Source organism: Zalophus californianus, chromosome 2, assembly GCF_009762305.2.
Source record: "Zalophus californianus isolate mZalCal1 chromosome 2, mZalCal1.pri.v2, whole genome shotgun sequence".
Taxonomy (NCBI): Eukaryota; Metazoa; Chordata; class Mammalia; order Carnivora; family Otariidae; genus Zalophus; species Zalophus californianus.
In genome coordinates this window covers 34,400,589-34,418,402 of record NC_045596.1, presented here as the reverse complement: position 1 = coordinate 34,418,402, position 17,814 = coordinate 34,400,589, and the positions used below count along the sequence as shown (strand labels likewise).

Sequence of the window (17,814 nt, the reverse complement as noted above, 5' to 3'; positions counted from 1 at the left end):
AGATCAGGAATCTTCTGCAGCTTATCCTGTGGTAAGGGGGCAGTGGGTACATTTTTGCAAGCTAACATGGAGGGCCCCTGGCCTGATGCTATGCTATATCACAATAAATCCTTATTTCCAGTTAATTTTACGATCCCAATTTTTTCAAGAAAAAAGGGTCATACACATTAAAATATTTTTGTTTTGTACCCATGTCTAGAGAAGGTGGTGAAAGAAAGAGAGGAGGAGTAGAAATGGTGGTTAGTTAGTCTGGCTTATTGAACGGCATCTAGAACTCTCTGTCTTGAAGTCTGAGGCAATGTATACAGTGGTTATGGGAGGAAGCTCAGAGAGCCTTGGATTCAGTCCTGGCTCTACCATTTAAAAACCACACAATCTTCAACAAGTGTCTTATCCTCTGGGCTCAGGTTCCCCATCTACCAAGTTTATAATCACTGCATCCCCCTGATAGTGCTGTGGAGGGGATTTTATGGATTAACATAGGTACAGAGTTTAGAACAGTATCTGGCACATTTTACGTATGTAAATATTAGCTACTATTATTATGAGGCTTTCTAAAATCCTTCAAAAGGAATCATGGAAGGCCAGATATTAGTTATATTTACCTTAAGCCAGGCGCTTACAGAATTTATTGTCTGTGATCCATAGGAAAGAAACTTAAATCACAACTGAGCACACCCACGTAAATATAGCTGAAATAGGAGTTTTGCAAAACAATATTTACTTTATTATGTGTGATGTGCCAGACTTTTTTTTCCTTGTATTTTACTTTATTTTAAAAAATGCTGATACCAAGCCGCTAAATTTATTTCATAACCCGGCAACAGGTAGCAATTCTCACTTTGAAAAACACTGCCTTAGGGGCGCCTGGGCGGCTCAGTCAGTTAAGCATCTACCTTCAGTTCAGGTCATGATCCCAGGGTCCTGGGATCGAGCCCCACGTCAGGCTTCCTGCTCAGCGGGGAGCCTGCTTCTCCCTCTCCCCACTGCTCGTGCTCTCTCTCACTACCTCTCTCTCTCTCAAATACATTAACAAAATCTTTAAAAAAAGAGAGAGAAAAACACTGCCTTAAACTATTTCATTTGATTTTCCTTTACTCCTAATTCTGTTGTCCTGGGAAACTAAGTCTATATTCTCTGTCTCCCTCACTCCACTGTCATCCCCATGAGAAAACACGCAGACACACACACACACACACACACACACACCCCTCATAGTTTCTGTCTTGGCATTACCTGGTAACTACTTTTCCACATACTACCTTTGACCATAACGGGGTCCACCCACTCAGTGATTGGTATGTGAATGGGGCTGACAGCCATCAACGCCTGTGATGAGTCAAGGGCTCATTAGTGGTCCGGAGTGAACCCCAGCTCTAAAAAGATCTCTACTCAGGTTCTTCTCTGCACCCCCCTCCATGAATGCTCTTGGTGAGGCCTGTTACACTGTTTTGCCACAACAGTGAGAGACAGGGTTTCCTCAGGGCCAAAGTCTTGCCATCAAGTCATCTGTCATAATTCTTCTGTTTAAATGATCACCTTGCACTATTTATATAAAGGAGGGGAAGTGGACATCTGGATTATCTGATCAGATGCCTCAGATACATACATACAAGTAAACCATATTTCCCTACCCCCGTTGTGGGCCACCTCAACATCAAACCTTCCTTCATGAAACATTACAGACGGTTCTCGGTCATGGGTCCTAGCTGAAGGACAGCTGGTGCTGTACTAGGCGGGATACTGGGCATGTCTGGGCACATACTTACCTATGTGTGAGCCTGCATGATGCGTAGCTCATTTTCTCAGGAAAGATTAATGTATTTATTCAATAAGAACTTACTGAGTGCCTACTATGTGCTGGGCACCTATGCCAGGCTCCCAGGACAAAGCTGTGAACAACAAAGACACAGCCCCAGCCCTTCGAGGGACATACATCTCAACTCAACCCAGATGAGACGTCCAGGACACTCTTCTTTTGTTCTATCAAAGGCTAAGGCACAGACTTTTAAGATCCATTCCGAGTTATTTAAGCAACAGTCAGAAAGTGTATATAGTTTGGTTCCCTCTGAAATTCAATAGGAAGATACATGACATCACATTGCTCAATTAGTTTAGCGAAGCAAACTTTCTTTATAGTCATGTGCCCATGTCTCCTGCTGATGAATTCCACTCTGTCTTCTATTAAGAACCCATGTGGTGTGCAGGGACAACGAGAACTGAGTTTTCTTTGTAGTCAAAAGAGCTTAAGCCAAAGAATGAGTGCTGCCTCGTGGTGTGAGGGAAAACACTGGAATGTGAGCAAGCAAAAAGATGTTTGGTTGTCATAGGTTCTTTGGTTCTGGAACATTGCTTTACATATTCATTGGCAGGAAACAATCTAATTTCTTTCCCTTTAAAAAATATTTTTAAAACTCCCTCTCATCTGAGAATCAAGTACATCCCATGTTCCTATTTTGCAATTGCAGCATCTTTTTGGATATGATGTCAAATTCTTTAAAAAGAAGAGGTGGCTGCATATCCTTCTACCTAAACCAAAGGCAATTACAATTTTGTTTTGAGGAGTTTGCTATACCTCCACAGAGCCAGAGATCCCCAGGGTTTTAACTAAATTAAGGGTTGGTTAGCACTACTGGAGAGAGACCACGCCATTCCATCAAACCGGGAAATAAACCTTGTTCCTTTAACATTTGCAAACCAAATCCCCTGAGACATAAACTTCACAATCGTAAATGGTTATACATTTCACTTTTGTTTGATAAAAATAATTGCATCTTCTCAGGGCAAGATGCTTTTTTCCACTGATTACCTGGGGTTCAGTTTTGGTTCTCCTCTTAAGGAATGCATCCTACCTTAAAGGTCTTCAGAACCTCTTGAGAGTTCTTGGGCTGGGAGTAAGGCTTGGGTGTCAGCATAGGCACTGCTTTGGGGGTGACGGTTTTGCTTGGAGACCCGCTGCCTGCTGACATGCTGGTATCCAGAACGCTGGTCCGAGCAATGGTGGTCTCCACGGTGGCAGTGAATTTGGGTGGGGGCAGTGATTGTCGCCGCAGGTACTTCATGGGGCTAGGGTCGTTCAGGAAGGGGGTTAAATTTGGCTCTGTGGAATGGCTTCTTTCCAGAATTTTTGGCATCTCCAAGCGTTCAAGAACAGCCTCGCTGATGGTGAACCTCTCGATGTACTGTTGAAGGATCCCCTCCGCCTCTTCCTGGGACCGTGCATTCTTATAGGCCTCATGCAACTCCCTCTCTCTCCGCTCCCTAAAGGATGGGCATGGGAGGGGAAGCAATCACAGAGTCAGCAGTCACAAAAATCGCAAAGAAGACCTCGGTAGAAGCCAAGGCTGAGCTGAAGGGGGGAGGCCAGGGAGTGTGTAATATGGGCGTTAGAGCCTTTGTGATAACCAATGATTTTTAGAAAAAGCACATCTAGACGCCATGGCACATGTACAAGACAACAACAGAAAGGACTCACTTTTCTTGAACAATTTCTCTGTAGGTTTTGATGCTTTTCCTTCGTTCACTTGTTCTGTCCTCTCCAGCCAGTAACTTCTCCATTTTCTTCCTTTCTTCCTCTTTCTTGATTAAGTCCTGAGAAGCACTTCTTCTACGGCTCTTCCAACGAGCCAGGTCCTAGGGGGGTGGGGGACAAGGGGTCGACAGAACAAACAATTCCGTCTCTACTCTTCAGAGTTGAGTGAGCGCTGACTGTGGGCCCAGCACGACACGAGGCCAATCCCACTCAATCCCGTGTAAAGTCTGGTGGGAGCAGGAATGCCTCAAAGGCAGGAAACATTCAGGTAAGGCCACATTCTCCATAGCAGGCCAGCACATTCATTTAAACACGGTAACATGAACTACGCAATCATATCTCATGTCAGCTGCTAAATTTTAAAGTATTGCTTCACAGGGTACTGTAAGAAACTTCATTTTTTCCAATTTATGACCTGCACACTGTGAATGGACTTGCTGACAACAAATGGTAGGAATCAACCACAGACTGACACAGTTTCCTCAGGGAAGGAACAAAAAGCAGAAATAAGGATTTCTAGGACGCTGGAGTCAGGTGGGCGGGATTGCAGCTGTGGGAAAGAATCTTCAGCGCTACCTCTTCTGTGCTTTGGAATCTCAGGCATGTTTGTCAGCCTCTCTACACCTCGCTTTGCTGATCCCTAAAATAAGGATGACAGTGACATGTACTCTTTCCAGCCTACCGTGAGGATTAAATGACATAGTGCATATGAGGTGCCAGCCATATTGTAAGTGCTCGATAAATGGTAGACCCGATTATTACTACATTTCATAGACGTTAACTTTTTTGATGGATGGTACAGTCAAGGCCACAATGGCTACCTCAGAGAGCTCTGTGAGGACCACAGGAAAGAATCCATGCTCCCTCCCGTCATCCCCATCTTCAAGCTCTTCCCTGCCCTGGCTCTTCGCTCTCAGCACACACACAATCACATGGCCCTCCTCAGGCCACAGAGACCTCCCTCCCTGGTTCTCATCCTGGCTCCCTTACTCACTAGCTGTGAGACTTTGGGCGAGTTACTTAGCTGTTCTGGGACTCATCTGTGGAGCTGAGGACGATACTAGTTGCTAGCTCACTGAGTTACTAAGGAAACGGAAGAAATCCTACATGCAAGGCAGTTAGAACAGTGCGACCGGTACGCTTTCGATGTTGGCGATTACTGTTGCCATCAGCAGCATGATTACCCATTTCAGTATATCATCTTGAAAGACAGTGCATCTTCACTTCTCCATCGCATGCCAGGTGCCTCCCTCCTGCACCACCCCCTCCCTCTGTGGCCAACCTTCTAGCGGGGGGGACTTGCCCAATACATGTCTGCGTCCTTCACGCTTCACCTTTCATGCTGCCATTAACCTTCCTTTAATTCCCACACTTCCTGTGTCCCTGTTTGAAATCCTCGAAGGGCTCCCTTCCCCTGCCTAGCTTTCAAGTCCAAGTCTACTCGCCCCACCTGACTTCCTGCTCCAAGGCGGCTCTAACCCATGGTGCAGGGCAGCCTCCCCGGCTGCCCCTGGCCTTGGCCGGCACTCACATCTTGCCATTTGTCGTCCTCTTCCCGCAGCTGGTTATTTATCAGCTGCAGCTGCTCCTGGCGGGCCCTGCTGTGTGGCTGCACCGTGGCCTCCTCCTCACACCGCATGTCAAACATACTCGTGCTCCTGAGCGTGGAGAGAGAACAGACAAAAATGGACCGGTGCCCGGGATGTGTCTGCGCGTTCTGCCGCGTGGGGGCGCTACCGCGCTGGCAAAACTGCCCCTTTTCCCTTTGCAGCTCGACAGCCGCGCGTCGCGGCGTGTTGCAATCCCCCAGCCAGCAGCGGGCATGCTAGCACCCCCACCTCTTCTTTTAACCCGCAAAGCCGAAATGTGACCATCTTTGCCTTCAGGGGTGGCTGCAGCAAGTCAATATAATTTTATACGTAGGTGCCAGAACATTACGGAAGAGCTAGAAAAAGGTATTTGGAGCTCTGGGCTCTTCTGGATTCGAAAGGTATTAGGAAACAAAATGAAGAGAATTAAATAACATGGGGAGAATGTATGGGCAAGGAGGGTGGCATTCCATGAAGCAAAACGTTCTTACAGTAAATGCTTGTGTAAAGAGCTGTCTTACGTGCTTTCTACATTAAGGCAATTTCTCCCCTTTCAAAAAGATCATCTAGCCTCAAGTCTAAGACACGCAACTTTTCATATTGAAGTTTCTGAATTGTGGATGCATCTAAGAGCTATGCATTAGTGATTCATATATTTGATGTGGTTATTTCTATTGCCTGTAAAAATGTCTATAAATTGGTAGTGCAGTTGATAGCATCTAGGAATCAAGAAAATAAGGTATTTTATCATAAGATTAAGGAATAAAACATATAAATCAGTATATACTTTGTATCTTAATATTCTCACAAGCATTTTACCTTATTTTTGTCAGGATACTTCTGAATTTACTCTTTTACAAGACAAAGGATAGGGAAAGCAATTTTTAAAGGCCTTAGGCTGTATGTATTATTGATATTTCTGTAGGAGCTTATTAAATGTTGGGCAAGACCATAGGGCCTCTTCTTATGGTGCTTACATAGACCTTTGTTACAGCAAAAGCTGAAGCAGCAAGATGAAAACAGAAATAAAAACCAAAGCAAAATCCTCCTTTTTCTCCTCTCAAAGAAATGAGCTCTGGGACCAAGTGGGTTACACAGCCCACAATCAAGAAATGGAGGTTCACTGTTAAACCCTCAGAAGACTATGATAGTCCATTTTTTGAAGCCAGCTTAACACAAAGAAAAAGAAAAGCCATGCACTTAGACTCCACTTAATTCTAGACATCATCGGTGATGTCCAAAATAGTTCTCCCCATGGCCAGCCAATCAACAGCAGCAGTGTTCCTGGATGCCAGTGGGGTCCTGAGCAGACAGCTCTCTGGAAGGGGAAGCCAGATCCTCAACGCAACGGCTGCCCACTTTCATTCCGACGCATTCAAAATGAAGCTGCATGGATCTGTCGGGCGCCTCTTCCTTCTCTCTAGGAGTTGGACTATTTAAGTCTGACCTAAGAGAGCTGAAACTGAAGATGTACTTACAATCTGTCTTCCCCAAGAGTATTCGAATACTCTGACTGCATAGGACTTTTACCTGAGGCTTCTTTTGGCACAAATATGGCAAACCACCATGGGGAGCTGCCTCTATGTACTCAGTGGATCGTGCAGCTACGTCTTCCAGAAAGATAAACTGCAGTCCTCCAAGGGGGGAGGTATGCGATTTTTCATTTATTTTAGACTATTTATTAAGGTTGTTTAAGAAAGATTTGGGAATTTGCAGAGGTAGGTAGAAAGGCCTAACCTCATGTTGTTGGTTTTTTTTTTTAAACATCATGGATGAAAAATCACTTAAGCAGGCTTTCCAGAAAGAGACTGAAATTCATTCTATTCTTCTGGAACCCCAGGAAAAATGGCAGTCTTCTCCAAGACTTGGCATTTGGTTACATTACTCAGAAAAGAATGGGAGCAAGGCCTTGAGAGCTGCCTTCTTCTGTCTTGCGGTCCTATCTCTGTTCCCACCATGAAGTTCTAATGACCCCAGCCCAAATGTGGCCAAAAGCTGGCTAGTGAAATAAAAAGAGAAACTCTGGTTTGCCCTCTCATATACCAGGAAGTACTATTTTTCCCCAGAGTTATTTTGTTTTGTTTTAAAGAAATTCCAGCAAACTGGCCAAAAAAGAAATAACTGAACTATGAGCCATGTCTTTATGCCATTTCAAAAAAAGGAACTAGGCAAGTTGAAAAATGATAATACTAGACAGAAAATGGGCTGAGTCACCATTCAGAAAATGTCCCTTACTTCAGAGGTTGGACTCAGTCTCCAAAATGAAGAAGCGTGTGTTTAGGGGCAGGGTGGGGGATCCTGGAGGAGCCCAGGCTCCAGAATATTAAGGTGACTCGCACTAAACATCTGCTCTCAGCCCACGCCTTGTGCTGTTGGGACAAGGGTCCCCGGCTGCCGAGCCCCAGAGTCTCTCATGGTGGTTGGTTGACATCTTGGAGGGCCAGGATGAAATCACCTCCAGGAGAGCCTGGAAATTGTTTCGGGGCCAGGTCAAAGGTGAGGGAATTAGGAATAAAACAGCCTCCAACTCTCACTGTGCCCAGGCTCTGCTGGTGTGGAGAGCCTTGGGACAGGAGAAGTGTGCACGTGAAGAAAAGGGCAAGAAGGTGAAACTCTATCTACGGAAACATTTGGCTAGCTGGGAGGCGGAAACCTCTGTTTGCCTGTGTGGTAGGTCTGCCCCTGACCTGTATTTTCCTTAAAGGGCACATCTTTTTTTGATTGGGCTGTATTTTAAGAATGTGCCAGTTCTGAGTAAATAGAGCCTGTGCCAATAATTGCCTTTAAACGATTTTGAAAAAGGGAGAGAGTGGGGGAAGAAACGAAACATATAATAAATATCTATTTAAAAATGAAACTCCCCATATAAACCTTGTGCTTTGCTCCCCACACGGCTTCATGCAAGTTGTGCCTACTCCCAAGAAGGAGATTCAGCACTTTGGATATTCCTAGAGAAGATCTCTGGAAAAGAAGCCCCTTTCATTCTTCTTAGTCCATGAGGCTGCTTTTTGTAAATTTAGGGCAGAAAGGGAGTCCCCACCTCTGCTGCCTTGAAAAAAAATCATTCACTTTTCCCATAGGTGAGGTTTCACATTCAGGAGCAAGCAGGATTCAAACGCTCTTTACCGTAGCTTTCTTTCTTCTACCTTTTGGGATTTCCCAGAGATCCGTCTTAGGCAAACTGCAGGGCGGCCTTGCATTGAGGAAGAATAAATCCATTCCATCAAAATGTTTTTGCTAACCAAATCAAAGTTTTGCCTATTCATCTTTGACCATCTTCCTTTCAATGCATGTTAAATATTGCCACTGCAGATTTTCGGTGTAAGAACCAGGGCTCAATTTTATAGACAACTTAACTCCATGCAGTCAGTCAAGCTCAGGGGGAATCTTGGTTTTGAGACATGACTGTGCTGCACGTCAGGCCACGAAGCAATCACAGATTGCACAATGGGAATGGATCCTGGCACCCGAGGCAGCCGGCTTAGTGCTAGGACAAACCAAGCTGACATCTTGAACACAGACGTAGAAAAGGTACTGGAAACAGTAATTTGGGGGCCCAATCTCCTTGTCATTGGGGGCAATGACTTTTGTGTTTTGCACCCTTATTTAGACACCTCACTGGGTGACTTAAATGTCTTAGGCCAGTGTGTGCTCTTCTGATGGCCCAAACTCCCACCAGCGCATAGACTGCTTGTCACAGAGAAGAGACATCAGGCTCAGCAGGCCACTGACGTTGGAATTAGGTATTAATTGTTTCTCAAAACACAGATTTTACTCAACTCTGAGAAAGCTAGTATTGTGCACAGAAAATGTTTGCCTTGGATATCTGCTTCAGAATGCTCTGTGGATGGGAAATCCGTTTCTGAAACGGAGTTAATGTGGTCACAAATGGGAGAGTGTTGGCTTCTTCTCAAATTTGGATGTGAGGCGGAGGTAGGGAATGAATCTCTGAGAGGAGTGGAAAGTAAGGAGCCGGAAGAGGAAGCCCAAGTCATGTTTGACATCTTGACCCCTTGCTATGCCACAGAACTTGAACACAACCCCAATGTTCTGGTCGTGAGCATCCCACAGTTTGTATTACTCCAACCTGGGAGGAACTTGGGCTTCTGAATCTATAATTAGTGGTTCAGGATTTGTTTTCTTAGCTCAAAAAAAAAAAAAAAAAATAGGGCCATGAGAATGACTTGCTTCATTGTTAACTCCAAGCCCTAACATATCAAGAATTAAATGCAAAACGCAGAATAATTCTGTGGTTCAGAAGGGGTACCAACATCCAGACAGTCAGACCAGCCTCCCCATGCCACATCTATGAAAAGCAAATGTTAAGTTCAAGCAGCAGCTGTGTATTAGAATCATGCTCGAGTTACTCTTTCATTCATTTCTCCTGCACAGAACATATGTTCTGCATTCCAACTTCAAGCGCTTTTCAGAGGCTGCGTGAGTCAGTGAGCTGCTCAGTTCACTGTTGCATCAATTTCATTTCAATTAGTGGTAAGTATGGGAAGCATGCAGTTCAAGCTAGTCATTAATGGATTCCTACAAACACAAGGCAACTTACTCTGCGTCATCAGACACAGGAGTTCTCGGACCGTATCTACAAGACCAAATACAAAATTAGAGGATGGGCAAGACAGAAGGTTAGCTCTGTAACCGAGCTGGCAATAAACATAACCGGTGACATATCTGCATGCCAAACGTTTTTTGCCGATCACACTGGAAGAGAAGTGTCGTTACACAATTAGCAATATTTATTAACTGCTGGAAATGAAGAAACGGTCTTGACATTGCTAAAGAATGCAAAACATGTATTAAAACACAGAGGAGAGATGAAAATAATCCCCATGCTACCCACAAAAAAAGAGTCTGTTCAATATAAACACAAGAAGGCTTAGGTGCAACCCACAATGTTTAGAGAAGGTAGTTTAAGAAGAAGAAGAAAAAAAAAAAGCCAAACCTGTATTACGGTCGTTCACAAACAGTTAAACTGTTCTTGCCTTTATGTTCGGCAGTAATGGGCTGTAATGGACACCCAACATAGAAGCACACGTTTACTGACCCTTTCCGTGATGTGTTCATGCTTTTGCACAAATGACATCAAAGAGTGTTTCTGCAGTTTTCTGAAAGCAAACCAGAGCTCCAACCAGAACCCCAATCAGTGCCTTCCGCGTGCATTTGACAAAAACCACAATTCCTAGAAAACTGGCAGCCTTAATCAAAGCCAGATTTGGATAATATTCCATAACTTGAAAAACCAAAGTTTTCCTTTTTACAGTCTTTTATATTCTTCTGATTATTCAGATCTACAAAGTTGTACCTTCTGAAGTATAGACACTTTAAATTTTAATGCATCTGATAAAGCAAAGAAAAAGGTTAAATTAGAAAAAAGAAATTAGGACATTACAAGGGCATATTTTAAAGCACAGTCTAAAAAAGCAGCTTCCACAAATGACTATCTCTTCAGCAAAAGGTAATGTTAAGAGAAGGTTCTTACCTATGCCCTCAAACGCTGTTCATTTCTGCACTCTGACGGTGGACAAAGAATTATTTGAGTAAAGAAAAAAGGTCCTGCTTTCAGTTTCCAGCAAATTAAATTTTGTGGTTTTCAGCAAAAAATTACCTAGTCTCGTGTTCAGTTTCATAACAGTTTATGGGGAAAAGAGTCATTTCTAGAGATGTCTTCCTGTAATCTTAGGGAAAACACCCTGGAATGCATGGGTGCACACATACCCACCCTTCTCTCTTACCTGCTCTTATCATTCTAGAACAGTCTGCATTCATGCATTCATTAATAATTGTTTTCGTTCACAGTGAAGGCAACCAAACCAGTGCAAGACCCAAAGTCTCTGTTGAAATGGCCAAAAGGTTTGTGGATATTTCTCTTCTGGCAGTAAGACTCATTTTCTGTTTCTCCAGGGGATAGTTTCAGAAGGGGCTAAAGTTTAACCTAATACATTCAATTTTCTAAAAAACACGACTACATTTGGAATCGATGACCAATGGTCAAGGGAGAGTGCCTGAGCAGTTAGTTCTGAAGACTGGATCAGTGTTTGCCAATTAATAGGCCTATTGGAATAGGCTTATTCAAATCCAGTGTTTTCTAAATTATCTATGGAAGAGGGCAGAGAAGTTATGCCTAGTTAACCTAGAAATAATCAACTCATAGTTAGTATGTGTTTTGTGTCTCTATCTGAATATTTTTGTTAATGTTTTATTAAAGTAGAATATATATACAGAAGGGGCACCTACCACACACATATCCCTCAATGAATCTGCACAACGCAGACATACCCAGAGCTTAGTGGTGAGTGTTTTGTACTATATAAATGGATCCATATAGTATGTATTCTTTCGAGTTTGGCTCCTTTAGCCCATTTTGTTGATGAGATTCAGCTACATGTTGTAGCATGTAGGATATATTTGAATTTAGATTGCTTCTACACAAAATACTTAACAGCATTTCATGGAAATCTCTGCCAAAAAATGTAGATTTACACTAACGTGTAAGCTCCATGAGGGCAGGGATTTTTCTTTTTGGGTTCCCTGAATAGTGACCAGACAAGGCCCTCAATAAGTATTCATTGAGTACTTACTGGATGCCCTGGAAATTGAAGAGAAAAGAATAGCTTAGTGTCTGAAGATAACCTTCATGTACCCTTCTACTATATATACACTTGTGGACTTAAGGAATTTCCTCCTAATTCAATGGATTTAAGAGGGCATCAATTTAAGCAGAACTGCCTTTGCAGTTAGGGAGAAGATAATTAGAGCTTGGGCTTCAAATGACTTTCTCCGTTGTCCTATGTGAAACTAAAAAGTAAAGGTAAGTTAAAAAATCACTAATAGATTTTTTTTTAATGCAAAGTGGGCGAGTCAATAGGTACAAAATTGGCCAGACAAATCACAGCTGGTATAAGCATCCCACCAGAAAGAAAAAAAAAAAGAAATGAAAAAGCAATGAATAAAGTTTAATTGTGAGGGTAGGGATATTTAGAAAGATAAAGAGAATATTCTATGCAACTATTTCATGTAACTTTCAGCACTAATAAAGCGTTTCAGGATCAATAATTAGCTGGTTCTACACTTCCGTATTGTGAACTGGCATAGCTTCATTTGAAGTGGGAGAGAAAAAAATGGGTTTCCTGCTCATTTAAAATTATCCCCTAGCTCCCAGTAATTACCCATAGTAATTACTCAATAAACAGTTGTGGAAAAGAAACATGAATTCCCAAGGCGTACGCTCATTCAGTCACACAACTGACATGCAGTTCATGTGACCACATCTCCTTCTGCTCAAACTAGCCATTCATTCTCATTTGGATCTAAAGAGGCTTTTCTCTGAATCACTAATAGAGGGACAGATACAAGTGACAGGGAATTCATCAGACTGCCACCGTTCCCTCTAGTAACCTGTGCAGGCAACGTGCCAGAAGGGGACCATGGCTTTCTGCTCAGACAGAGCTGGGTCTGAATGTTGGACCTGTAATTACCAGCTGTGTGGACGTGGGCCTCCGTTTCTTAACTGCAAAATGCAGCTGAAAATTCTTCCTCTCAAAGGTCGTGTGAGGAGTAAGTCAATGGGAAAGCACCTAGAATGGGTAGGCAGCCATGGGCCCCTCATTCTTCTTCCCTTTCATGTTAAGTTGCTTTAGAGCAGCCCGTGACCCCGGGGCCATGCTGTGTCAGGGCATCTGGAAAGTGAGTGAGGATGGTGGACCGGGCAGATCAGTCAGGCCCTCTGCCACGAACCAGCCCTGACCGGCGTGACTGGTGTGGATCCACGTGGGGTCCACTCACCCTCTTCTCTCTCCATTGCCCTACCTGTGAATTGCCAGAAGGAGAGCTAGAGGGAGAAGCCACCCTTTGAAAGGGCTACAAAGCACTCTGCACTATGAAGCAGAGCACGAATAGCATCCTGAAACCAACCTTACAATGAGGCTCTGGGACAGTAGTAGTATGATTCAGAGGAATACAAAGCATAGATTAAATCCAGGTCATAAAGATAGCTAGGATCTTAGTTTTAAAATGCGGGTGTTACTTAAGGTTCTCCCTGCTCCCCATCCTACCCTCTGACCTGCCACTTTCAAGGTCCTTCGTGAAGCGGAACCCCATCACTTCCTGCTTTCTAGTGGATCCTGTAATTATGCAAAACAGCTCTCACTCTTTTATTCTACTTAGATCTGGCAGACCACACTTTTAACAAAAATGTATCACTCTTATTAAATAGCAACAGAGGCTTCAACATATAGTACTTTTAACTACAAACTTCAGATTATTTCCTTACTCGTTCTTTTTTTTTTTTTTTAAAGATTATTATTTGAGAGAGAGACAGAGATAGAGAGAGAGAGAGCACATGAGCGGGGAAGAGAGGGAGAAGCGGACTCCCCGCTGAGCAGGGAGCCCAACATGGGGCTCGATCCCAGGACCCCGGGATCATGACCTGAGCCGAAGGCAGATGCTTCACTAACTGAGCCACCCGGATGCCCCTCCTTCCTTGTTCTTTTAAATCAAGTCACAGCATGGAATAGAAATCTTATCTCTAGAAAACCCTGAGTGTTTGCTAATGTTGAAATGAAATGAAATTACAAATTGATAAGTGATATACATCTTCTTTGGACCCTCCTGGAACCAAACTGAAAGCAAGTAGGTCAGAAAGAAGTTCAGTTCCTTTACCTGAGGGCTCCTATGCAAGCTAGGAAGAAACAGAAGAGTTATCCATTTAGGCGGCCCACAAGATGAGCCAGAAAAAAAAAAAAAAACGTTGAACAGGAAAACTCACAACTACATCTTCTTTCCACACCTGCTTATATGCAAAAAAAGGGGAAAAAAAAAATTCCTGGCAGACTGGGCCAATTTTTACCATTCCATTTCCGCAAGCAATCACAGGTAAGTGGCACTGAGGTACTGTAAGGCGTTAATAACATACCCAAAGCATTATGGAGGCTCAGAGCAGAGAAACAAAATCACAAAGGCTCAGGAAAATCTTCTGACCTCTTATCCTTCAATGGTGGACCCCTGGCAGACGCCTCCACACCCTGTCGCTTTGCAAATGGAACTGGAAGGAACTGGTTTACGTTGGATCCAATGTGTCTAAGAGACATCCCGGTTCTCCTGACCATCATGTCATCTTTTTGTGAATCATACAACCTTCCTCGGCCTTTCAGTCCGCTGCCGCTCCTGGCGGGAGCTGTCATCTTCTCCGAGCTCTCTTCGGTCCCTGAAGTCTTGCATTCAGAGGCCGGGGGGCACAAACTAGGGCAACATTCAGTCCAGCCAGTCAAAGGCCACTTACTGCTAAAGATGTTTTCAGTAGCATCACCCACGGGCATCAACCCAAGACAGAAGAAGCCAACGTCCATGGAGGCAGCAACACACATAGCAACTGAGTACTAATACCGTGGGCCTCCGTCATGCAACGGGTACTTACACCGGAACGGGTTTCCCCTTTGGGTTGTCATGATTCCCGAGGATGAAATCTGGCCAGCACCCAACCACATGCAAAGGCTCAAATCTCTACTCAGGGAGGGTGCTGAGAGCAGAACTCTGACCCTGGGATGGGTGCATTCTTTTAAGTGACTGAACTCCATGCCACATCAGTCATCAAGGGCATACTGTGGTTCGAAGCTGTTTTCTGGGAACACAACAGCCACACACAGCAGAAGTAGCACACCCTGGAATGCAGACAAGCGCTCACAGTGGCTGGCCGCTCTCCTCTGATCTTTCAGCCTTTGGCGGCCTCACAGAATCTCTTTGAGCAGCTCCTTCCTTCTCTTCTTTGCCAACCTGTGGCAGCTGTTTGCTCGTCGCTGAAGCCAGAGAGGACAGCTTTACTGCTAGGGAAGACTTCACACCTGAGGCCTTGACCCCACCTGTCATCCGTCACCTCCTGGAAAGGGAGGGAACATTGCTTCTCACCTTCCTCTGTCCCCGGGCACTCGCTCAAACCGCACACATGCTCCTCCTGGGTCTCCAGCACAGAAGCCAGCCGCGAGACCCTTTTGCAATAGTCGGCGACACCAGAATTCACTATTCTGGGGATAATCAAGTAGCATTGGTGACAAGAGAAAAGAGGAAAAAGAATTACGAAAGGACACAAGGAACATGGTTGGGACTGGGAGATTAAGAAGAGTTCAGCTGCTCTCATTCCGGAGGCTGGTTAGTAAGGATGACACACTCAGATGGAGATCATGGAAGGTGAGCCCCAGCAAGGGCCTGAGGAAAGTCAAAGAAGGCTGGCGAGACCCTGTCACCATGGGGTTAAGTGATGGCCTCCTCCCTAGTCAAGGACTCAGTGATGCATTCCTTACTAATTTCTTACCCCCCACCTCCTCCACCCCAGGTCCCTGTCAGCCTCTGAAACACCAACTGTATTTCTGGTGTACTAGGATTACTTGTATCTACAATCTGCTATCTCTATGCTGTCGGCCACAGTACTGGATGAAAGACACCCCTCTGTATGTCATGGACCATTCACTGTTTCCTTTGGATTTCAAGGACAAAGCACAGAGGAGGACGTCTTAAGCATTTCCTCTTGCCATGGAGAGCGTTACTTTGCTCCCAACATGCAGGTGGCATGGAGGCTCCCAGGAGAGTCTAGGAGCTTATAAACCTCCTATACCTGCTTCCTGGAAGAGAGACCAGCCCACAGAACTGAACCCCCAAAAGAGGACTTGGAAATTCAAAGCTGGAAGGTGTCCAGTAAGGATGAGAACCCGTGACAGGCCAACACAGGCTTTTCCCAGGTGATCCCTCACACATTTGGATGGAGATTCAGCCAAGGAAACTCTTGACTCATAGGAACCCCAAGAGAGGAGTCTTTTTCCAGTCATCATTTTTTATACAATTTTTTTTAATGTAGGGGAGGAAAGAGACCTTTACTTTCTTTTTGACTGCTTCAGTGTCCAAATTTGAATGAATGATATTAATAACTATTTTTTTCTTCCCTCTGTGGGATAGGAAAAGAGGGATGTTAAGGATAAACCTGATTTTTATCAATGTATCTTTAGAAGAAACAATAGGGTATCATTAAAACATTCCATCGAGTTCATTTCAGTATTTCCAACTAATAAAGTAGTGCTAATGCAGGCGAGGGAAAAAGGGTCCTTCGCCAAGAACACTGGCATTTCCAGGCAGGGATTCTGGGGACAACAGAATCAAAATGGACGCCTGCCATTAACGTCCACACACGCGCTCCTAGCCAGGGTGACCTGTTAACGTTACTTCTCTGCCAACCAGCCAGAGTCTGTTAAAACTATGGGATGGCCGGAGGTTTCTGACAGGTGCTCAGCAGGCCCTTTCAAAGCAGCAATGGCTCCCATGCAGGTCTTGCACACGGATGGAGGAAAATACCTGGGGTCATTTTGTGGAGTAAGCATTTGGTCTTTTTCTAAACTGGACGTGGCCGCGGAGGAAGGGGGGACAGAGTAAGTTTCAGTCTTGCTGCCACGACTGAGGACTTCTTCCACCTCCTCCCTAGGCCCAGCCTGGCCAATGCTGAGCCGCTTCCATTTCTGCTGATCTATCTCTGTCACAGGTCCAAAGTGCACAAACTTCTGCCGGGGGCTGGAAGCTTTCTTATAGGCCCTCGCTTTGCGGCTGGCAAAATCATCACGAATGGCAGTTTCTGCTTTAATTTCTGGTGAAGGCTCAGGGGCACAGATGTGCTCAACATCTCCATCCCTAGTCAGAACCAGAAATGAGTTCCAAAGATCTCTAAGGCAAGTGCAAATTAATAAGAGCTTTTTTTTTTTGAATACTAGATTTATGAAAAATACTTCTATGGCTAGAGCAGAATTGCTTTTTCCATTCATCAATCAAATGAAGGAATGATCTAGGGGTCTTGCCTAGGGCTTTAAGCTTCTCTAGTTTTCAAAATATCCCTTCCAACATCATAAATGATGGCATAAGAAAATCTTAGGTACAGTGAAATAATGAAAATTTGTTAAAAATCAAGTATAAACAAGCCAATCAAAATTATCATTCACAGTAGTTGGTTTAATTAAAGAGGATCTTTTCCATCCAGTGGCTCATAACTTTTGGTATTAATAACTTTAAACTCATGCAGAATACACTATGTTTTGAGAGGTATATTTTCTCCAGCCACGAGAATAAAAAATGATAGAAGGATAAGCATTTGATTCCTTCAAAGTTTAATGAAACCACCGCCAGGGGAAAACTTGGGAAAAACATGACACACCTCGTCTTTTCTGACACTTTCAGTCTCTCCCATGTCTCCAAGTCAGCTTCGGTGATATCGGAGACTGTGACAAATCTCGGAGCCTCTTGGTGAGGGGCGAGGTGGCCCTGAATTCTCCGCTGAGCCAGGTCATCCCTGTAAAGATCTGGCACCTTCCTCACTCCCAATTCTGCTGGTTCACTCTCCTGAGTCCGAGTAGTACAGGTCACCATTGACTTCACCTCTTCTGTTTGGCCCTGGTTTCTGTCAATTTTATCCAGGCCCCCACATCATTGGAAAAATCAGGTTCAAGGAGGGGGAGCAGACAAACAGAATGTCAAGGAAGGAATTTCAGAGGCTAAGGACACAAGGAAATGATGGAGGCACCTTTCCCTTTCTCAAAAAATATGGAATCAATTGGAGCCTTGATTCCTTTCGCCTATGTTACCCTTTTGATACTGTAATGAGATGGAGTTTTTTCCACCACATGACAGTCTCTAGTTTAGTTTAGGAAGAGAAGC

At 44.2% G+C, this 17,814-nt stretch overlaps 1 protein-coding gene across 8 annotated transcripts in view; it reads right to left on the bottom strand.

Annotated features, from left to right (window-relative positions):
* Window positions 1–17,814, bottom strand: part of LIMCH1 (LIM and calponin homology domains 1) — a 321,291-nt gene that overhangs the window by 53,415 nt on the left and 250,062 nt on the right. For 7 of the 8 annotated variants that reach the window (XM_027597626.2, XM_027597627.1, XM_027597628.2 and 4 more), the window contains 4 exons: window positions 9,680–9,715; window positions 5,064–5,190; window positions 3,476–3,633; window positions 2,853–3,261 (listed from right to left, as the gene is read on the bottom strand). In XM_027597626.2, coding sequence (XP_027453427.1) covers window positions 2,853–3,261; window positions 3,476–3,633; window positions 5,064–5,190; window positions 9,680–9,715 — 730 coding nt within the window. Of the gene's footprint in view, window positions 1–2,852; window positions 3,262–3,475; window positions 3,634–5,063; window positions 5,191–9,679; window positions 9,716–14,109; window positions 14,371–14,812; window positions 14,925–15,033; window positions 15,150–16,467; window positions 16,798–17,314; window positions 17,558–17,814 lie in introns of all 8 variants that reach the window. The other variant, XM_027597625.2, reaches the window with a different exon arrangement.